This window comes from Diorhabda sublineata, chromosome X (assembly GCF_026230105.1).
Source record: "Diorhabda sublineata isolate icDioSubl1.1 chromosome X, icDioSubl1.1, whole genome shotgun sequence".
NCBI classification, from domain to species: Eukaryota; Metazoa; Arthropoda; class Insecta; order Coleoptera; family Chrysomelidae; genus Diorhabda; species Diorhabda sublineata.
In genome coordinates this window covers 26,742,393-26,766,725 of record NC_079485.1, presented here as the reverse complement: position 1 = coordinate 26,766,725, position 24,333 = coordinate 26,742,393, and the positions used below count along the sequence as shown (strand labels likewise).

The 24,333-nt window shown below is 31.3% G+C and overlaps 2 protein-coding genes across 8 annotated transcripts in view; both read left to right on the top strand.

Moving 5' to 3' along the window:
- Positions 1-17,343, top strand: part of LOC130451255 (transcription factor EC) — a 134,954-nt gene extending 117,611 nt beyond the window's left edge. For 2 of the 3 annotated variants that reach the window (XM_056790159.1, XM_056790161.1), the window contains 4 exons: positions 1,414-1,597; positions 8,010-8,251; positions 10,500-10,742; positions 12,280-17,343. In XM_056790159.1, coding sequence (XP_056646137.1) covers positions 1,414-1,597; positions 8,010-8,251; positions 10,500-10,742; positions 12,280-12,552 — 942 coding nt within the window. In that variant the 3' untranslated portion in view covers positions 12,553-17,343. The remainder of the gene's footprint in view (positions 1-1,413; positions 1,598-8,009; positions 8,252-10,499; positions 10,743-12,279) is intronic. The other variant, XM_056790160.1, reaches the window with a different exon arrangement.
- Positions 17,344-19,809: 2,466 nt separating this feature from the next.
- Positions 19,810-24,333, top strand: part of LOC130451252 (kinesin-like protein KIF13B) — a 93,021-nt gene continuing 88,497 nt past the window's right edge. For 2 of the 5 annotated variants that reach the window (XM_056790152.1, XM_056790151.1), the window contains exons 1-2: positions 19,810-20,248; positions 21,613-21,700. In XM_056790152.1, coding sequence (XP_056646130.1) covers positions 20,194-20,248; positions 21,613-21,700 — 143 coding nt within the window. In that variant the 5' untranslated portion in view covers positions 19,810-20,193. The remainder of the gene's footprint in view (positions 20,249-21,612; positions 21,701-24,333) is intronic. The other 3 variants (XM_056790153.1, XM_056790154.1, XM_056790155.1) reach the window with 2 other exon arrangements.

Genomic DNA, 24,333 nt, shown 5'->3' with positions numbered 1-24,333 from the left:
AGCGCCTTAATGAATTTACCTTAAAGGTCCAAGTCTCCGTTCCATATAACAAGGTGCTGTATACATACTATTTCACCATCTGGTACCGGATTTTAAAGTCAAGTACTCGGGATGTAAACAATTGTCTCATTTTTAGAAAGACATTCCTTGCTTGCTCGATGCGTGATCTTATTCTCATTAATACAACTTAAATGAACTCATAATTAACTTTGAGCTTTTAAGTTGACAAGTATTAATTCGAGAGTTTGAACTGAAATATTAATGTTTTGTTTAATTCTTCACGCTAATACACCTCGATGTGCACCCGAGTAATTAACATAATGGTGGAGGGAACTAATATTCTCATGATTTAGAATTCTCGAATAAACAAAATGATCAATTATATGTATTGTATTAAATTAACAATTTTCATAAAAAAATATTAAATAATATAAGTAATAATGATATGAGATAATAAAGTATTGTTCTTCATTATCTCCATCCTAATAATAATTTTATTTACCCAGAATTATCACATCCTGTTTAATTTTATAATTTTTAAATAAATTCCCGATTATGAAGTGCAAATAATGAGACAACCGATTGTGAAGTAAAAAATCCTCTGAAATAAATCTATTTTTAATAACTATATAAAACAAATTACAATGGGGATTTCAAAAAAGTTTATAGAACCATTGTTACACGACCTTCAATATTTCCTTAACAGGGACCGGCGTCAGATAATAGTTTTTTGAAGATTTTAACAACATTAATTTATTCTTACACTTCTTCGTTAACAAGTTGATTCATAGAATAACTTGCACAAATTTTGGATTTCATTGTAAGTTTCATTTGTTAGAAAAGGCCTAATTACACCTACAGAGTACTCGATGGAGTACGCACAATGTAATTGGCCGAGCAAATTGTGAGTGATACAATAGAACCAGGTTCTATTTTCTCTTCCCAGATGGTAGTCCAGTCAATTTAGGAATTCGAAGTTACATAAATTCCTACCAAGCTGAAAATCAGTAAAATTGGAAACTGACATATTTATTACACACCCTATATATTACTGCAATAATTCGAAAATAGAGGGAATGAAATTAATTTTAATAATTTTATTTTACCAAATAGTCTAAGCAAGACTTTATCATAAATAAATATCTCAAACTATTAAAATACGCAAAAGCCACATCTCTGTTCATTACACTGGAGATAATTGAAGTTCAAAGAGTAATTTATTATTATCAAAATAGAGGATAATAATCTGCGTTTTAAAGGCGACAATTATCAATTTTCAATTTACATAAAATCACTGATTCCTTTTCCTTTATACATTTCATAATATTAGTACTAGACAATACGTCATAGTGACGTACACCATATAACTAGCAAAAATAAACGAGTACTATCAATTTTGTATATTTTTTTCAGGCTGAAGATTTATTAGATGACTTATTATCACTAGAATCCAGTTCTCTGGCATCCGATGGCTTTAAAACGGATAATTCCTTTACAGGAAGTGATCTCAATATTAAGAATGAACCTTATCCACTCAGTGACGCCGAATTACATGCTCTCGCCAAAGATCGTCAAAAGAAAGATAACCACAACATGAGTAAGTTGATAAACTCTTTGTAGTATTTATAAGGTTTGTTCCAACCAGCTAATCTGGACCGCTCTTGGAACGTCTATTGGAAGCGGTTAAATGATATTTTCGCGCAATCTCTAGCTATGCACAGTACTTACATCAACCAAGTATCAAATAAACCTTCCCGGAAAGGGTTCAAAAACGTTGGAACACAAAACAAAATCGTTCGTATAACGGTAACTGTCCGTTTGGAATACATAATCTCTATTGCGCAGCATCGTCACCGCACCAAGTTTAAAAAGTATTTATTTTCAAATTATTAGTAATTCACGTCTTCTCTCGAATTCTAGGCAATATCTGAAAAAAATAACTTGACTTTGGAGCAAGACAAGAGTAAATCTTGTTACAAATATCTCGAAAATTTAGGAAAACATTATGCTTATATAGGTTTAAAGAGAAATAACCAGTGGTGTTGTCGAGCCGAAACACTCCGGAACGTCGTTCCGGTACTTCCTTTTTAGATAGGAACGCGTTCCGGCACTAAAGATGATTTCTGATAACGAGAATTGCCTGACGTATTGAAGAAAAAATTGAAAAGAATTGCTGATTTTTTCTTCTAATTTTTCACGAATTTTTATATGTATTATTATAAACTAGGGTTTGAACCGAACTCGAACCGGAACAAAAACCGGAACGAACCGGCTTGTTTTTCCGAACCGTGAACCGGAGTCCGGAACGTTTTTTTTCTGCTGAACCGGAACTCGAACCGAACCGAAACAAATACGTGAACCGGTTTTTGGACCGGTTCAACGGGAATTAAATTTTATTTTTAATAAACATTAGAAGAAAAAAATATAAAATTTTAAAAAAGTAAAGATTTCATACATAAATTTTAATGCAAGCGGCCCGCGGACCGTAGAAAATGAAATCCAGTCATTATGCATCAGATTTAATTTAACATCACCGATGCAATGTATCAATGCGTCTAGAGATTATATTGATACTGGAGGCAAAGTAATTCTTGAAGATGTAGAAATCTTAATTCGAAACATAAATATTGTACTTCGCAGTTCGGCAGAGTGTGAGCGCGGATTCAGTAATATGAATATTATTTTAAATGAACAAAGAAATAGAATATTAATTGAAAATCTGGCAAATCTTTTATTTATAAAAATGAATGGCCCACCACAACAATTATTTAAACCAGATGATTACGTAAAAACTTGGTTAAGGTCTCATCATTCAGCGTTCATCGTTCAGTTTAATTTTATTTTTTTTAAGTTTTTGAACATTTTGGTTTATTATATTTAGGCTTAGGCAATGGTTTGAAGAATTTTGTAACTTTCTCTTGCTTGGCAGTTTTTAAAAGCTCCTTCAATTCAGACTGATACGGAGTAGCCGCATTAGCAATTTGCCTCTTAAAAATAAGGCTTCGTTCCATAGACGGATCAATGTCCATAAAGAAATCGCAAAGCTCATTTGCCATTCTTAAACCTTCACTAAGATTTTTCAAATTAAATGTCACGTTTCCAGTGCTTGTTGAAGCCTCTTCTTCAATAGGCTGTGAATTTAACATTTCCTCCAAGTCGGTTTCAGTCAAATCTTTATCTTGCGATTCAAGCAATTCCTGAATGTCACTTGATTCTATCTGCTCGAACCCATCTCGTCCTCGATCACAATTTTTATAACGAATGTGCAAGTGGAAAAAATAAAACACGCAAAGCGACTTTTACCATAGAACGGAACAGCAACATTTAAAATATGTATATGTACTTCATCATTGAATAATAAGGTTGCTTTCATTATGTTTATTTACATTCTAAAAAACACCGATTGCGGCGAAGGCGGCTGATGTCAAAGTCGTCCGCAATATCATTTAATAACATACTTTAGACAAAGTTTTTATAAGATCTATTTAATTTTTTTATTAGTCCATTTGACGGAATTTACAAAGGATATTGGGTTGGATACCTATTGGAATCCTTTTATTATTATGTATGTACTTATTAGATCCGCGAATAAAGAAATTTTTAGCCGCGAATATAGAAATTGGGTTACATTTTTTTACTCCGCGAATGAAGGAAGCGCGAATAAGGAACTTTTACTGTATATAAAAAATGGGTTTCGTAATGATTTTCGTTTCCTTTCCTTTTTATGCTATATACAGGGCCGATCCTAGCGACGGGCGAAAATTGGGGAAAAACTATATAATTATATATACGCATTCCGGTAATAAAAAAAAATTAACACAACACCACTGGAAATAATATAATGCTGCAGTTGTAGAAATATAGGGGACAGTATCTCGACAAGAACTTTACAATGGATCATGTTTTCGTTTTTATTTATGAGGAACAAATTTTGTATTCAAACAATATAGAATGTCTGACTGATGTTTCTGGATAATTTACTTGAAATGAGTTTTGGGACGATGTTCTCTCTCTTTGCGGGGGTTATAAGTGTCAAAGTAGAGGCTTAGAATAGTAAAAATCACTAAATTTGGATTCGAACCAATTTTCTCTCATAATTAGATCGATCTTAGATGATACGGAATAACCCTTAAAGAAATAATCGGAAGTTGATTGTCGTTTCGTATTTTGAGATAAGACAAGAAATAGGAAAAAATTCCTTCTCTAGGGGATACATTACAAACAACATACATTGTTAATAGGAAGTTTTCATCTCGAAATATTTAGGAAACTATTTAGTTTTATAATATTCTATTCTGAATACTTAGTTTCTAACTTCCTTAAAACAGTTTCAATAAGCAATTTTTTAAAATTTTTTAGTATACAGACAAGCATATTCGTTTACCTTCAGAAAACTTTTTAATTTCACTTCTTATATATTATTAACCTTCATTGTAATTTGTGTAATTATAAGAACAATCCATAATGCAGTTATGAAATTTTTTGTTTCTTAATCGTTTCGATTTATTTTCCTTTTCACAATTAATTATGCTCACGGTTATATTCGCATCTTTAGACAATCGATACGCCCTCTAACAATAGAAATCTGGAAGCTAATTTGCTTGAGTTCAATCCATTTTCGAACTCATACTATTTCAAGAGTTTCAACGTTTTTGTGACATTCATTATCCTGATCTTAGTTCTTCATTTCAAATCCGATTTAATATCAGCTAAAGATTATAATCTTCGATTCTTGCAATTTCTTGCTTTACCTTATCAAGTAATGCTCTCACAATACCATGAATATCTCAAGAAACATTTTGCTTAAACGGGATCAATGAGGCATGGAAAATATTCATTCGAATGCGCTTTTTTCCAAAATGAGCAAATGCGCCATTTAAACCGCGAATAGCCCACGCAAGCATAACTCTTCAGTCAGCATGTGGCAAATGCGTTCTTTTCATACCAGTACCGTGTGGTGAACTTTTTCTATGATATCGCTGGTTGTTGCAGCTTTTGACCGTCCAGAGAGCTCGTCGCCAGTCAATCTGGTACGTTTGAATTTAGCTGTTACCCATTATTAAAGAAGAAAGGATCATCTACTGTTTTTTGTGATGGAAAATAAAAGCGAAGGTTAAAAAAAAAAGTGAATAAAAAAGAGATGTCAATTTTAAAGCTAATGAATGAGACACAAGTCACGAATTTATCCAAGTTCGTTCAATACATTTCTCAAAAAATTGAACAAAACATTTTTCTTATATATGAACAATGTATATTTTTGAGTGAAAATGAAAATAAGAGGTGAATTATAGTGAAAAATACTTTCTGCTTTTTTCTAAAAAACCTGTTCCAGTCGGGTAAACATATATCAGTGTAGAAAGGTTAGATATAAAACGATGTGGTTCCTATTGTATAGAACTTCGATCTGAAGACTTATAAGCTACCAATGATCCTCTACAAATGTCTGTGCTGTTCATTTACATTCATTTTATACTTCAAGTTCAAAATTTATCCATCGCGCCGCTGAGATCTACGCAGAAATTTACTATTCGGTATGGCTACAAAAACATTTTTTTATAAATTATTCAGTTTTAAAATGTAATATTTGAAGTATCTATAATTATTAGCTTCTGTTTGACTTCTGAGAAAAATACAAAATTATTGGTCTTATGTTGATATGAGGGATTCAATTTTTTATGAAATGCTCCTAATTAACTATTTTTAAGTTGAACGATGCTGTTTATTTCCATTTATTTCTGTTTCTCGTTTTCTTTCCAATTAGCTCGCCAGATCTATTTAGCCTATGGTTCATGATTCAGCAATTATCACAATGTGATTTATACACTTTATAATTTTAGTCATATTCCTTGTTAGTTTTTTGAGTTTCTTTACATTGTTTATATTTTCAAATTCTATTCCTTACTGTTAACAATCATTTTATTTATTGAAAGAGAGATTTTAGGTTGAAGTTAAATTTAAATGTACAAACGATTTCAATATTTACCCAGATACTCTGGTTTAGAGCGCAAATGCTATCCAGGTCACGATATAACCATGTGTTGGTTTTGTTTATTTATTACGTTTGAAACAAATATTCTTAATTCTGTTTATTAAGATAATTTCAATATCGTTTTTTCACCTACTTTTTTCTCTACTAATTATAACAAAACTGAACAACTGTGTATCAAATCTAATGTAGTTGTATACAATTTTCTACTTTCCATGATTTTTAATCTGTGATAACAAATGTAAATTAGAGATATTCTTCATAAAAATATTTCAATCTACTCGTCTTGAACATGAACCTACAAATTGATTTGCCTATTTTATGATAAATTTCCTGATTCGCCGCCTATATCCCAGGAAACAATTAGTAAAATAGAGAAGCAGTTTCGCGAGTTTGTTATGTGTGATGTGTGTGAAGTTTCAATAAAACCCACATATCGTATATCGAGTAAACAGACATTCACTACATTCTAAGTTTGATAGTAAACATATTTTAAAATAAAATAAAATTGATCCCTATAAAATGATACCTACTAGGAGCTCATGGATTATTATTTGGAAAAAAACGATAATTCTTCTCTAGTAAGACTATCAGAATACGAGGACGACCCCAGAAGTACCTGGCCTGACCTAGAGATGGCGGTATTTGCTTGAAAAATACCCCTCTATTAGGAAATACACAATCTATACAGCATATGTTTTCAAGTTTAAAGACGCCACGTTGTTTAGTATTCGTTTCGCAGCTATTAATATTGAAGGTTTTCAGTGAATTTGTACACATGGAAAAAACTGATTATCGTTATGTGATACAATATAATATTTGAATGATTGTAGTCCAACTAATATAAAAGCTGAACTAGATTCTACTCTGGGTGAAACTGCGCCCACGTTATAAACAGTAGAATATTGGGTAGCAGAGTTTGAACGAGTCGACCAAATGAAGTGACGCCTACAGAAATTTTGAAGAAAATCCACAAAGCGTTACTGGATGATCGTCGACTGAAAGTGCGCGAGATAGCAGACATAGTAGGCATTTCAAAAAGTGCGGTACCTAAAATATTAACCGAAACAGCCTCGTGAAGATGTTTCCATCGAGTGTTTGACGTTATTTCACACAAATAAAGCCGAATTTATGAGCTGCTTCAAAACCATGGATGAATCGTAGGTCCATCACTTCATACCCGAAACAAAAGAACAATCAAAACTGAAAAGGAAGAACCGGCTCCAAAGACAAGGTCATGGCGTCGGTTTTTTGGGTTGCGCGAGGAATAATTTTTATCAACGGCTAGTATTATCTGAACTTCTTGTAACGTTTAAGCGAAGAAATCAAGCAAAAACGGCCGCATTTGGCTAAGAAGAGTGTCGTTTTATCAAGACAATGCACCAGCTCACACATCCGTAACTGCAATGGCCAAAACTAATGAATTGAAGTTTGAATTGCCTTGTGCATCCTATTCGCCAGATTTAACCCTCTCAGATTATTTTCTGTTCCCAGACTAAAAAAAATGGCTCGGTGAGGTGATGTCGGTAGTTAAGGGCTGTTTTAAGATTACGATTTTACTGGAAAAAGTGTATGGAGCTGAAAGAAGATTACGTTTAAACATAAATATATTTTTTTCCAAAATTTTTGTGTTTTCTTTTTCGAGCCAGGTACCTACTTCTGGGATAATCCTCGTATATCTATCATAATATTTTAAAGTTATTTTATCCAGTTCTTAATTAGAGAGTGGCCGTGTATCATGAGTCTTAATTTAAAACGGTAAACAAGCAAATTGAATCATTCCTTTACTCTGTTTATATAGTAATGAAATAAATTAGACCAGCCTACGAAAGCAAGTATGCCATGTGGGTAACGAAATAACATAAATAAACCCAAGTACAAACAGAAACATAGTTCAGACTTCATCGTGTCTGGATATTTTAAATACTAACATTTTCAACGGTACTTATCGAAATGTAACAGTTTTTCTTATTCAACTGATGTGAAAATATTGAATTTGAAATATAAATTTTTCATGTTACAGTTGAACGTAGAAGGAGATTTAATATTAACGACAGAATAAAAGAACTTGGTACGCTTCTGCCGAAAAATAATGATCCTTATTATGAAATCGTCCGAGATGTCCGTCCAAATAAAGGAACTATCCTTAAATCTTCCGTGGAATACATTAAGTGTCTGAAAAATGAGGTTTACAGGCTGAAGCAACAAGAAGCTAGACAAAAACAGATGGAATCGATGAACAGAAGACTTCAGTTGCGAGTACAGGTTAGACCAATTAATTAACTATCCACTATAAAATTGAAGATAATTAACAAATTGTAACCAATATAGTAGTGTAAATATTTAAGTATGCCTAAAAAATCGATTCGAAAATGTTGAAAGATATGCAAATATTGCAAATATTTCATAGTTTTTTTTCAAATCAATATAATGCATCAATCTTCAGACACTTTAGGAATATATTTTTCCAATAAAATAAAGGTCGACCAGATGACAAAACTTTTTATTCTTAAACCTATATTTCCATGAAAAATGGTCTTCCAATTAAGCTAAAAGCAAGATTTAAACATTTATGGTACGAATCTTTGAATAACAAGCCAACAAAATATACACACTTACGTCCAAGTTAATACTATTTTGGGAACTTACAAATTACTCCGAAATAGTTACTTAAATTTCAACATGCAGCTTTTCTGTACATCTACATCAAGTGTCGAACATCCCTTTATCTTAATTGGTATTAAAGAAGTTGCCTCTAACTAAAATTCATTAAAGCATGCAATTTAAAACTATAATATTAACTAGCTTTGAGTCCTTTGTTACTTAACTTAAGTGTTTATTTCCCATCGGTACCGTGGTTTAATTGGATAATTAGAATAATATAGATGACTTGAACTCAACTTTTATTATTCGGGAGGGTCATTGTTAAGAATAAGGTAGTTAGAGTTCGTGATTGATCTGATAAGATTTAACCGTTTTGTCTTGGGTTTTTTCTATCGCATTTTTTCAACAGTTTTGTTTTTCGATTTTTGTTGCACCAGGGAGTGGCCGCTTACGCTTGATTCGCGAAAGCTGTCGTGGTAAGTCGGTTTAAAAATTACCTATAGAAAGAATTTTAAGGGGACACTTCTTCGTCAAAGGGCAGTTATTTTTATTAAACTACTTCTATATATTTTTATTTAGTTGTTAACGGACCTATATTTTGTAATCATTTTTTCTAGTCTAGTGAGTTTCGGTGGTTTAATAACATCTTTTGGTTTCCTACTGACAAATTGTTACATACTCCAAAAGTATCAAAAAATAAAATGATTTTTTCATGATCTTTTAGTTCCTCGGCCAACGTAGAATCAAATCTATTAAGGCAACGAGAAATTTTTATTTCATTTATTTGTCTAAATTTATTATATTTGGATAGTGTTTCTATATATTTAATTACGAAATTGTATCGGGATTAGGTATTCATTTTTTTTTCAATTTAAATAATATATATTTGATAATACAAGCTTAAAGGGTTCGTTCTAAATATGCATGCGTCTTAGTGATGAATGTCTGTTTTTCCTAAGTCTTTGAGACTAATCTCTTGCTGCACTTGTAATAACTCTGTAACAATGAAATTTCCACCGCATAATGTGGAAACCCTGCTCTATCCATACATATTTGTTCTCTCTCAACTATGTGTTTTATATGTTTATATTTGTGGAGATCCTTTCCTTTGTGTACAGCGTCTTCCAACTCTTACACCTACGAGTCACATCGATCAAGATGTAGATACTTTGGATATAGATATGATTGCATAGTGAAATGGACAGTATTATAGGCTATAGATTATAGTTTTTGGTCAGGTTAAAACGTATATGTTAGACTTCTGAATGAATCTTTTATAGACAGCCATATATGAATTTTTGCTGTTCAATTTTGAAAACATATTAGAATCCTTGTTAATAGAGATAAATTAGACCAAAGCTGATATGAATAATTCATCTTTTGTGGTCTGTTTCATCCCGTCAGCATTAACATTAATTTTAGCTGAAGTTACAATTTTCTAAATTTTCTTCAGCATATATTGTTCCAAAATAAGTATAAAATCAATTTTAGGGAAAATTTGGTAGCTTTTATCAATTATGCACAATTTTTCTTAATGGTGCAAAATCAGATTTAGGAGTAGGTCTTAAAGTATATATCCGAAAATCATCAAGCAATTAGTTTTTTCAAAAAGTATCCATACATCAAAATGTGATCTGTGTAAAAAATTGTTCATATAGAGCAGTGTTAATGTCAAAATCAGCGCAAATCGTATAAAAAAACATTCCTTTTACTTTTATTTGGTTTAGAACTTCTGATAAAAACAAGACAAAGTACTTTGCTTGCTTTAAGTGCACCAACTACGCACGAAGAATGAAGTTTATCCTTCAATTTGTTTTCATCAAGAGACTTTATACTTACTAAATATTGTATAGTAATTTATACTAGCGATTAGTGATAATATTGTAATAATTGATGAATATTTTTACAGGAACTAGAGAGGCAAGCAAAATCTCATGGTCTTCCAGTATCTGACTTCAATTGGCAGAATATGCCGGTAACCTCACCACCACCATACAATTCATATAGTAACCAACAAAACCAGTCCTCAGTTGTTTCATTACTACCTCCAATCGTGTTACCAGATCCTTGTCGAAAGGTGAGTCAACATTATTTTGCAGAAGAATTGGAATCAACGGATTTTTTTGAATCGCAGAAGTTGGAAGAATTGAAAGTAAATAAGTAGTTATGTTTAATAATTAAACAACCAAAAGGATATTGTTGTAGCATTGTAACTCGATAGTTGTATTTACCATTAGAAAATGTATTTGTAATTAAACTTTAGTGTATGGCCTTCCGAGTAATAACCCCTTTTTTAATAATGCATCTAGATCTCATTGTTAAACACAGTTCAATTTTTTTTCATAATTCTTCCATAATGGTGGTGTCAAATAATTTAAATCTTAATCACGACCTAATCATGTAAATACATATCGCTCATTAGTACGTGCTTTTTATCAAATCAATATACGTATACGAAGATGGTCCCAGAAGTACCTGGTCTGACCTAGAGATGTCGATATTTGCATGAAAAATACCACTGTATTAGAAAGTACACAATCTATACAGCATATGTCTCAAGTTTGAGGACGCCAGGTTGTTTAGTATTTGTTTCGCAGTCATTAATAGTGAAGGTTTTCAGTGAATTTGTACACATGGAAAAAATTGGCCATTGTTAAGTGATAACAATATATTTGAAAGGCATTAGCCCAACTAATATAAAAGATGAACTAGATTCTACTCTGAGTGAAACTGCTCCCACGTAAAATATTGGATAGCAGGGTTTAAACAAGACCAGCATCGCAGTGGTCAACCAAATGAGGTGACGACTTCTGAAATGTTGAAGAAAATCCACAAAGCGTCGACTGAAAGTACGTGAGTTAGCAGACACAGTAGACATTTCAAAAAGTGCGGAACACAGCATATCAACGGAAAATTTGGATATGAGAAAGCTGTGCGCAAGATTGGTGCGCCGGGAAGATGTTTGGTAATGTTTCACAGAAAAAAAGGTGAATTTTTGCGTCGTTTACTAACCATAGTTGAAACGTTCCATCTGAAGACAAGGTCATTGCGTGGGTTTTTTGGGATGCGCCTGGGATAATTTTCAATGATTATCTTGAGAAAGGAAAACATATGAACGACGAGTATTAAGCGAACTTATTGCAACGTTTGAGCGAAGAAAAAAAGCAGCTACGGCCGCATTTGGTTAAAAAGATAGTGTTATTTCACTAAGACAATGCACCAGCTCACACATTCTTTATTGCAATAGTCAAAATTAATGAATTAAAGTTTGAACTGCTACCTCATGCACCCTATTCGCCAGATTAAGCCCCCTCGGATTACTTTCCCAGACTCAAAAAAATGGCTTAGTGATCAAAAATTTTCCAACAATGAATAAGTGATATCGGCTATTTTGAGGAGCTTGACGATTCTTATTATAAAAGGGAATCGAACTTCTTAAACATCGCTGAAAACACTGTATTAAACTAAAAGTAGATAAAGTTTAAAAATAAATATACTTTTTTCAAAAATTTTTGTATTTTCTCTGTTGTGCTAGGTAGTTTTGGGACCATCCTCTTATGAAAGTCCATTTGAAAAGCAAAATTATTTGGTAGAATCATCATAACATTTATCGTTGATACTTGGTGGTAGAATTAATTTCGACTAATCCTGCATATACGTTATACTACAACAAGATTTGTACTTTTCAGATGCCAGATGTGATATCTGATGCACTTTCCGAGGCCTCTTTGAATCTGTCCGCTATGGAAGAAGGAATGGACGATGATGACCTTGTGTATGGTGTAAATGGAGATCCAATGTTGTCGTCACCTCATGCCTTACAGGCAGATGCTTTACTCGCTTCACCTGCGCATCCTAGTTCTGGAGATCCTCTCCTTTGCGAACAGCGTCTTCCAACTCCTACACCTACGAGTCACATCGATCAAGATGTAGATACATTGGATATGGATATGATTGCATAGTGAACTGGACAATGTTATAGACTATAGATTATAGTTTCTGGTCAGGTGAAAACGTATATATTAGACTCCTGAATAATTTTTTATAGATAGTTATATATTTATGAGTTATTGCTAAAACTGTTCCATTTTAAAAACAAATTTGAATGCATGTTTTCGTTACAAAGTTAAAAGTTGGCAAGAGAACTTAATAAAATTATATTTTCAATAATTCATATGAACGTTTTTGAAACGACTTTAAAATATAAAACTAAGTATATTTATTTGCGAATACTGTGTTGCGTTTCCAAAATATTGAATTATTTTAGTATCGTGTATTTGCAATTTGGATTTAGTATGTGTTAAACAATTACATAGAAAGTTCACTAATAGTAGAAATGACTATGAAAAAGGTTTCAAATCATATGAAACAAATATTTGTCAGACACCATTTAAAAGTTTCAAAAATAAAACCTACTTACAAGAAAATATGATAATTCGAAGACGTCAAAAATAATACAAATAAAATATATAATCGTAACTGGGCATCGAAATGTGACAAAAATTTGTACATTTAGAGCTTTATCAAATAAAATTATTGCTATAGCAATGATCGTAAGCCACACTTTCCAAGAAAAATTTTATAATCATTTTCTAAGTGGGAATCTGGCGAAGCTAAACATCAAAGTGTACTAACTCTAATGTATTCCGAGCTATCGAATACTTATGTATTCATCATCTGGGAATCAATTACTTTAGATTGGCAGTGTGATAAATTTTCTAATATATTTTAAGAAAACATTAGATTTATCGACTTCAAAATATAATATTTAAATTACCTACAAATATCTACCGCACATAAACTGTCATTTTTATGCTTACATAGAGATACAGGAAGAATGAAACATTTCTCTTGATATCGTTTGACAGGTAACAAAACGTTTAATGCAATTCTAGACGTGATACGTCTTGAACTAGCAAGAGCACATTAAGCTGAGGTGATTGAGTGATGTTTGATGTTGTACTTGCAACATTATTTGGTTTGTTGTTATTTTCGTTGCAATTTAAGCTAGAAATCTAGTTACTGCTAATTTAATAATTAACCAATTGTTAGTCGAATCAGCCGATTAATTGGAGCACTTATGCAAATCTACTTATTCGTCATCTATGGTAAATGTAAACCTCTTGATTCGTGATTTTGTTTGCACTCTGCACTTGCCAGACAGCAGAAGAAGGAGTTAGGTTTGATTAATGGCAGCAACAATCAAGAGTGAAATATTTGGATCTTTCCAGAAATTGTATTTATTATAAGTTGTCTCGATCCATGTAAAGCAGCCTTTAAAACTTCGTTGTATAATGTTAGTGGAATCCTAAACTGAAATAACATCAGAGAATTATACGCTTAGTATAGAAGAAAAATAGTAAATTAAAACATATTAACGCACAGTGCACGTGATCAGAGTTGAAAACGCCAAAGCCTTGCATGTAACAGGACCGCATTTAAGAAATAATTTGGTTTCATACAGCAGATTAATAATATAAATTATAATTTATATTATATTATATTATATATATATATATATATATATATATATATACACATATATTTATTTATTTATAAATTATAATTATCCGTAAGTTTGGAATAGATACAAAGTAGACGGCCAAAATGTGGAACACACTTTTTTAAAAAGTTAAAAATATTGTGTATTGAAACATCAAAAAAAAATAAACATATTTTCTTATTCCACAACAGATGGCATTGAGCTTCCAATGTCATCAACATTTATTATAAGGGGCTCAACTTGCAAATCAATTACAATGTCTATACTCCACATTTTGGTTTCAACCTTTTCCTGGTCATGTTGAACACACTTTTTGAACTTATCAATATTAAAAACTTTTCTAACTTCAGAAAATTTAAATGTTGTATTTTCTGCTGCAACATATTGTTTCACATCTGCCCATATCGACTCAATGGGATTGAGTTCACAATGGTAGGGCGGTAATTGTAAAATGGTTTTATTTTGATTTTTGGCTATTTCATCAATAATGTTATACTTATTTTTATGCTCTTTGACAAATTCTAAAAGCTATGCCTTAACCATCATTTCATCAAAATCGATATTTTTAGAAGTAAATCAAAATCGATATTCTTGAATACCTGCTATCCTTGTAGCAGTTGTTAAAATTTTCCTTATCTTCGTTAACTACTCTCAGAACTTTGTTCACTGTAAACCCATTTGAAAGAAAAAATTCTGCACAATTCTCTTGATGGCGCTCCTGTCGAAATCATCAATGGAATTGATAATTTTTTTCTTGAATGGATACTTTTTTGGGTTTTCCACTGAATGATTAGCTCTGTACTCACGAGCGATTCGATACAGTCTTGAAGAAGATACTCCCGAAATATATGATGTTTTGGAAATTACGTCATCAGCAGACTTCTCATCATATTCTTTCTAATCGTTCCATTCCTATAAAAATTCACAATCATTTGTTTTCGATAGCGTTATAATGAATCTTTTTAACTCTTTTTTTAGGCGGAGTATATCTAATGACAACAACTTCATCATCTGTATCCGTGTCAGACATGTTAAAGGAAATTATGCAACAGACCGTCCTTGTACTACATATGATCTATCGGCTTTTGCAGCAATGCGGTACTGGCCCCTAACACGCGGATTTTTATATGTGGTATATAACGGTTCCTCTAATTTAGACCATTAACGATGCTGCGCCGCGTTTCGCCCGTGATATTCACGTGATGATCATGCACTGATCATTGTTTTGTTTCACTATTTTTCTTTGATAAATAGTGTACCCATTATTCATATTATAATCACAGAATATTTTTCTTATAATATACACAATAAACAACAAAAATAAGCAGATGCCACGATTTGTAAAATCATTAAAGTTAACAGCTCATAATATCGAAGACAACGACCCTGGAAGGATCTTTTATTATTATATTACTATGAATAAATGTATTATTGATCCTATCACGCCTTTATTGGTGATCTTAAAAAAAATTTACCACGAAAACTCCCCATCAAATGACGTGAGACCTAGTAACCACTAAAAGAGTTTTACAGCCCCTTTAATAAAGGAAATAGGTGAGTTATTGTGAATCAATAAATAAACTTGTTGCTGTGGTGGCACACCTGAGTAGTAATTAAAAACAAAGTGAATGGAGATTGTATTGTAATCGTCTAAAATAATAAATGAATAATTTAATAAAAATATATAACGATAGCTTTTGTTGTGATCATCGTATCAAACATTCCCAATGTATTCAATAATTACTCGAAATGAAAAAATAAACATATGAGACAATGTACAAAGATTTGATTTCACAAACTTATCAAGATCAACTAAATACAGGTGAAAGTTTAAAGTAACTTTGTTACTTCAATTGGCAATTTAAAAAAAATTTCTATTTATTATGAATATTTGAACAGTTTTGGTGGATTAACTTAAAAACAAATACAAATTAAATAAATTCAAAAATCAATGTTTCTACATGTTCTGGAGGCTAATATATAAGAATGTGGATTGCGAAGTATCCCCTATGGTGTTCTGTTTTTCATTTGTCCAAACATTTTAGTCTCTTCTTTTTAGTAGCATTTTTAGAATACATAAAAAGGTATTATGTATGTCTGTCGAACAGTAATCACAATGCTGATTGGATAAATAGGTTCAACCTCAACTTATACACACAGGGTGTTTCAGCTTTAAATATCATACCTAATAATGCAATAATTAATTTCACTGTGTTATGAATATATTATATTGATTATAGATTATATTTTATTCAACTGAAATACCCTGTATCTTATTAAAGAGCGCTATTAACATCACCAGTTTTGATATTTTGCTAATTTTATTCAAACTATTATGTAGTAAAACTACGAAATAAAAAGCATAACCACATATCATCAATTAAATTTTCCATTTTGTATATTATTCGTTTTTTTTTTAGTTGTGAAATTAAAGAAAATCCAAATCGACGACCCGCAAATTGTATTAACATAAGTGTGATTTTTTTATATTTATTATATTGCTATTAATTAAGAATTAATGTTTATAAAGAGTTAGTAATTTTTACGATCAACAACATATTTGAAACTCGACAGCGCTGGAACAGATATTTTCAGAATAGCGCTCTAATTTCAAAATTGTTCCATAATAATACCTACAAAAGAATCCAAAATTAACTTGAAAAAAGTTTGCCGTACATTTTCCATAAATGTTGTTAGCCATTGTGAATAACCTATACCAGTACTTTTTTAGAGACAAGTAGCTCGGAACTGGATAATTACTTTTCAGTCTTGATTTATGTTATATCGTGCTTAGAATTTTAAATATTTAACTACATTTTTTGTTTTTACTTTTGTTATATGGCCATATGTTGTTAAGATGTTCAATGTAACAATTTCTAATAGAAAAATTTTACGGAAATTAACTGTTCAGTTCTGTTAGATGTATTGATGAATTTTAATATATATATATATATATATATAAATTAGAAACGCAATAAGATTCATTTTGATAGTGAAGATATACTCTACAAGTCATTGAAATTCTTGTAAATCTAAACAAGAAGTTAGGCTGCTACTTTGTACTTTATTATATCAGTAATGTTGTTAAGGTAACTTAAATAAAGTGCGTTTTTAGCTCAAATTTTATAGATTCAATCTATTATTATTAGTTTAAAAAAGCCAAATGTTGTATTTAAAAAATTTTTACGTTATGTGATTGGGCTTGTAATATGAAGACCACTGTTATTCTGTTTTAGAATTTTAAATATTGTTCGAGATTATGTTGTTTCAAATAAATTTATGAAATTATTAGAAATAGTTTTAATTCACAACCACAAATTCACACTAAGTGGTAAGTAATATAAAGAAGCTAGAATAAAATTCAAAATCTGTTTTGAGTACCACATTTTAGCCATTGCAATAACGGATGTGTGAGCTGGTGCATTGTCTTGATGAAACAACACTTCCTTCTTAGCCAAATGCGGCCGTTTTTGTTTGATTTTTTCGCTCAAAAGTTGCAATAAGTTCGCATCATACTCCTCGTTGCAAGAAGTTCAGATAATACTAGCCGTTGATAATTTTTCCTTTTTCAAGATAGTCAATAAAAATTATACCACGCATGTCCCACGCCATGTCCTTATCTGCAGATGAACTTCTTTGTAGTCGGTGCTCCATTTTCAGTCCATTGTCTTGATTGTTCTTTTGTTTCGGGCGTGAAGTGATAGACCCACGTTTTCTCCATGGTTATGAAACAGCACAAAAATTCGGCTTTATTTCTGTGAAACATTGCCAAACATTCGATGGAAACATCTTCACGATGCTGTTTTTGTTCCATTGTGAGCCAACGCGGCACCCATCTCGCGCACAGCTATCTCATGTCCAAATTTTCAGTTAATATTCGATAGACTGCACTTTTTGAAATGCCTACTATGTCTGCTAGCTCGTGCACTTTCAATCGAGGATCATCCAGTACCGCTTTGGCGATTTTCTTCGATATTCCTGGAATCGTCACCTCATTTGGTCGACCAGTGCGATGATGGTCTTCGCAGGTCGTACGACCTCGTTTAAACTCTGCTGCCCGATATTTTACTGTTGATAACGAAAGAGCAGTTTCACCCATAGTAGAATCTAGTTCAACTTTTATATTGGTTGGGCTAAATCCTTTTAAATAAAAGAATTGTATCACATAACGATAACCAATTTTTTCTATTTGTACAAATTCACTGAAAACGTTCACTATTGATAGCTGCAAAACAAAAACTATACAACGTGGCGTCTTCAAACTTGAAACACATGTTGTATAGATTGTGTACTTTCTAATTCAGCGGGATTTTTCAAACAACTACCGGCATCTCTAAGTCAGGCCATGTACTTCTGTGACCATCTTCGTATACGTATAAGGCTTGTTGATTTGATTAAAAACTCGTACTAATGAACGGTATGTATTTACACGATTAGGTCGTGAATTTAATTTAACGAACGAAATGGTAACCGATAATCAACATTAAGGTTTGAATTAATCGATTCGTAAATTATTCGACATTACCATTATGGAAGATCCCAAATTGTGAAAATATTTTGATCAAACACTTAAATAATATTATCGAACAACGTATTGCCCTTATATAGATTCAACCGACTTTTTACTCTTTTAATTAATCAAACTAGGTACTCAAATCAATAGAAGAAATAATAGAGAATTCGTCACGAGTACTCAATTTGACAATACATGAAACTGTGCTTAACAATGAGGTCTAGATAATAGAATAAAGTATCCTCGTATATTAATCATTCAAATTTAGTGGAAATTGAAGAAGCTTGTTACGTAATTCTGGTTATTATAATGTTATAATGGAAGTTTCGACAAAGGGGCGTCACAAAAAATTTGGGTTTTTCTAGCAATCTCTTTTATATCATATATTTTCTCTTGATTTTCCTTTAATTATAAGTAGTACAAATAATGCACTATAGTTTCATTATTACAACCATTCTACAACACTAACCTAACAAAACTTCATTTTTACTTAATTACAATGAGTTGTATATTGTGCATACAGGGTGTTACAAGACTTGATGCAAAAAATTTTCTCATACGAACCCTCGTTTCTGAGTTGTAGGCCTTTAAAATTGCGATATTAGAACTTATATTTAATTATTTTCCAAATTATTCATTCAGACATTATTCATTTTTAATGGATGATCAGGTAGGTCCATGTAGTGTGTTTGACGGAATAAATAATTCTACACTACAATCCGTCACAAACAATTCATGGACGATCTTAATTTAAAATTAATACTTTATTGATATAAAACACATATATGAAAATACAATTTTATTTTATAAATTTGTAAACGAAGATTTAATTTTGTCCTATACCAACAACTTTCGGTGCTTTGTTATAAATTTCCAAATTTTGATATAGTAGCGCCATCTTAAATTTTTGCAAAGACACCTATAATGCGCTCTCTTCACATCTTTCTTCCATACTCTTTAATCAATCTTTTTAAAGCTTCGGGATCTGTCGGGTAGATGGCAAAAGTGGTAGGAAACAGAATTAAACACAATAATGGATATATTTCTAATATGAAAAATATTCATTAAAAAATAGTTAGAACTTGTTAAAGGGAAAGAGATTGAGTAAATTTGTGAATAATAGAAATGTTGCGATATCTACAAATAGTATTTGCATCTATAAACTTAAATTAGAAATTTCTTTGATTGTTAGATTGAAACTTGATATTTTAGTCAAGAGATGGTACTAATATTAGAGTATAGATTGCTTTTAAGTTTTTTACAGTGAGTTTTGTGTGTTTATTTAAGGGGGCGTTAATAAGTTCAATCGATACAGGGCAGAGGTCTCTGAAGAATAGATCATCGAAGAATGGAAATACTGAATATGGACAAAATTTGCGCAGTCCATAGAAAATGAGTGTTACAGCGCAATGTCCAATATTGCGTTCTCGAATATGGCGAAAGTTGTGAATTTACGTGTTGTGATAAGTGCTACCTTGTGACTTACTATGTTTGAAAATGGATAGTTAAGCAATTATTTATACAAAGAAAGTGTGATAATAGTGTAAATATACGTATTTGTTGTTAATTTAGTGAAAAGAAATAAAAATGTCTACAGACAAAATAAAAGTTGCTGTTCGGCTCCGTCCTTTTAACAGAAGAGGTATTTATGTTTATGTTATTCATAAGATAAGAACATCCCCATGATCTTGTTAGTAAATAACATGTGTTGGATTTTTTTTTAATAAGAAACTTCGTCTACATGCTGATGTATTTGTGATGAATCACTGTATTGTCACTACTAAAATGAAACATGTAACATCCCAATTTTTGTTTCCAAAATCTGGAAAGCTTGATATTTCACCTTCACACCTTTCTATATAATCAACCTAAGCTATAGTTAATATAGGTGTGGAGGTTTCTTTCGAAAACCTTGAAATAAACTCATCTTTTTGGATTGTAAATAAACGATATTTATTTCTTTGTCAAAATTAAGATAAGAATAGATAATAAATTGATGTTTTTTTTTATTTTTCAACATAACAAAGGTTGTATATTAACTCGACACTACATTGGTATATTTATGTACCTCTCTTTTTGCCTAGTCACTTTTTGATAATATTTAATATTTACTATCACTTACCTTGATTGGGTAGGATACATTATGAATATATTTGTAAAGACGGACCTTTGTGGTACATAGATATAGATCGATTTAAAAAGAACTGTGGGAAAAAAAACAATATAAATTTAGCCAAAATGGAAGAAACCACATAACAAATATTGTACCTTAATTAAAAGTCATCACTCATGAGATTTTCAATGATCCAAACATTTCAGATTTAGGTATTATAAATAATATGTGCCATATGTATGGAAAAATGATTCATTAACGTAAATATTTAAAACAAATTTCCTATTAACGCAAGTAGTTAATTGCTACTTTATTATATTTTAATAGGTATCTAAATAAAATAATAAATTTCAAAATTAGAATATAGCTGTTATTCAAAGAATTACTAATAAATAATTTAAGCAGTTTCATTCATTACCATATTATAAAGAAAATTCCTTTATTATATTGTGAAATGTTGACGAAAAAATATTTAGAGTATTGTTACTATATAGGAACAAACTGAATACTTATTTTATGGGGTTTGTGAAATAATACATGATCAGCTGGTAAAAAATATTGTCTATAATCACGCTGTCCAACCAGTGCTTGAAGGCGTGCAGCTGTATAGTTAAAACCATTGTATGACCACCTGCAAATTTCATGCATGTCTGAAGTTTATTGTATAAGCATTATAGATTTTTTCTACTTCAGACAATTCAGCTTTGGTTTTCTATTTTTGGTTCTAGTTGCTTTTCATGAGATATATTTCTCTAACTTAGCCTTCTCTTCATCACCCTTTTTATATAAAATCCATTCAAAATATTTTAAACCTGATAATTATCGTTTAAAAGGGAATATTTTTTATACATTTGCTTGTTTGTCATTTTTGAGATTAAAAAAAATTGTTGCAGAGCTTGAGATGAGGGCGCCAAGTGTTGTTGATATCGAAAAGGATCAAACAATCCTCCATCAGCCAACATCTTTGGATAAAATGGATAGGTAAGATGATGTGTTCAAAATATTCTAATGATATTGTGTATAATGAGCGTCCTTGAAATTTTAGTTAATTGCTTAGGTACTATTAGAATATTGACTGAGTTTGTTGATTTCAGTTATTCAAGTAAAATAACTGATTATTTAGAAAGAGGCTTGTAAATATGAACATTTTTCTAATAAAGTATCTTTGAGAAAAATCTATATATTTTCTTGGTTAGTCAACAACTGTTCAGTTTGCTAAATATAACATTTATTGAGATGATGCCTACTGTCATTTACTGATATACTGTTTTCAGTCGGAAATATATAATGATTGTGACTCTAAATGTTGGAATACCAGATAATAATATCTGTTTTTGTATGTATTGAAAACAGAAAATTTAATTTTAATTAGAATTTGATAATTTATTGAAAATATAAATGTGTCCTATTTTAATTTTTAAATACAAATCATAATAAGTAAATTGAGTGAAATATACCTAAATATCATCATATTGTCAATATATGGAGGTTACTTTACTTTACAACATATTTTAGGATTTTAAATATATCTCACCACCCCACAAACATATGTACTGGGTCTTTTTCAGTTAATTAAAACCATTTGCTCAAACTTGAACGTCAATTTTATAAATTATGACAAATTTTGAATTTGTAGACTGTAAAATGTTTCAAATTTTGTTATTGGCTTATAAATTATCTAAAAATTCTAATTTGCACCTTTAGTAAATAGAAAGTTTCGTGATATTTCACTTGGTATGAAATTTACGCTTGAATTTATCCAGTTCTCCGCTTATTTCCACCAACGCAGTTTTCTCCTAATTTGAATATCGATTTTAGTATTTCGATATTGTTATTGGGTCTATTGTTTTGTTATAGATATGTAAATGGCCCGTATCCAGAATAAAGCTGGAAATAATGTAAATTGTATCTTTTGTTTTTTTGTCAAAAAACAGTTATTCATATTGATACATTTTTGAATACGTCAGAAAAATACTTAGTGTGTTTAGATAACCAAAAAATATCGACCTCAAACTACAGTAAACTTCAAGGATCATAATATGCCCTTTTATTATATGATTAAAAGGAGAAATAAATCCCCGATTTTGATGAAATTTTTGCCAAAGCTTGATCTTTTTGGGTTATAAGAACCTTTTTTGTACAACTTTCTACAAGCCCCATTTTTTTGTTTTAACCCTCTTTTTTCTAAAATCAATATTTTCGAAGATATTTAGAAAAATTCTTATAACTTTGAATGGGGATAAAGGGCAAACGTAGCTTTGTCATTAAAAACTCTTTTAGGTATATCTTCTCTAATCAAAAGCAAGATGGCAAAAATCTCAGCAAAATCGGGAGGCTTACCTTTTCGGACCTACACCCAATAATATTGAAGACGTAGCTGCTAGATGCAAGCATTTTCACGGACTAACTTTTATTATCCACCGACAATACAAATTTTTGAAGTAAACTCCGATTTTTCAAGTTTCCCAAATTTTCTTTTTTACTCCCACTCCAAAACACGTAAATATGGAAGCAAATCAAATAATTGTGAATGTATATTGGTCCAGATGCAAACTACAATTTGGTTATTTCAATTTTATTTCTGCTGGTTGTGATAAAATTCAATCCAGTATTTTCCAAAGAGACGTTCATAAATTCGGACTGCATTCGAGGTACCACTCGCAAAATACTTAACTAACGCCGGTGCAACTTTTTTCATATTTTCATTAGTTATTATAGATATCGGTCGTCCAGAATGCGGCGCGTCGGCAACAGAGCACGTTTTTAACAATTTCTAGTACGTCTTCCACATTATTGAACGATTTGGTAGCTGCGAATTCCGAAATTGTTGTTGAAACTTAACGTAACACAAAAAAATTTTTCTTGAACATGAACTTGTATCCTCAAAACGCGTCTACTCGACGAGCACATGATTTCATGACACAAGCACGAACTTGCTTCGTTTTAATTTATTTCGTCACTGTTGTCAGACTTAAGAGCGTTGCCGGACCTATACCGATTTTTCGAGAGCATTGCCTGACTTATGCCGACCTCTGTAGAAACCTGATCTTTGCTTTTGATGTTTTCTTTAAAGTATCGGGCAATTTTTGAGACGGAACAAGAGTCGGCGCATCTTGTTAGGTTGTATTGCATGATGACAAAACCGCACATTAAATGATCATACTTGGAAAGTAGTTTTATAGGGATGTTGTAATTTATAAATATCGGTAATAATGAGTGAATATTTTTATTTCTGGACATTAGATTATCATTTCGTCAGTGTAAGTTGTTAATCTCTTTCCCAAGTACTGACGTTCATTGGTTCGATCCAACTTTTATCTAAACAATAAACAAAATGGAAAGAACATCGAATCCTTACTGCAATTTATCAATAACATAGCGTGCTCCAACTCTCCTTCTCAAATTACTTTTGAGATTTCTAACTCGATTACACGCACTAGTCTAGCGTTAGGAGACATGCCAGTCGAAGCGGTGAACTAGATTGTTCAACAAGGATTTAACTTCGTTTAGATTGCTATAGTCTGGTAGTTATGGCCAGAAGTTCTAACAGAGCTTTTCAATCTTTCCCCAAATACAATACGGCATTTTCAAAGTTTGTTAAATATCGACATTTG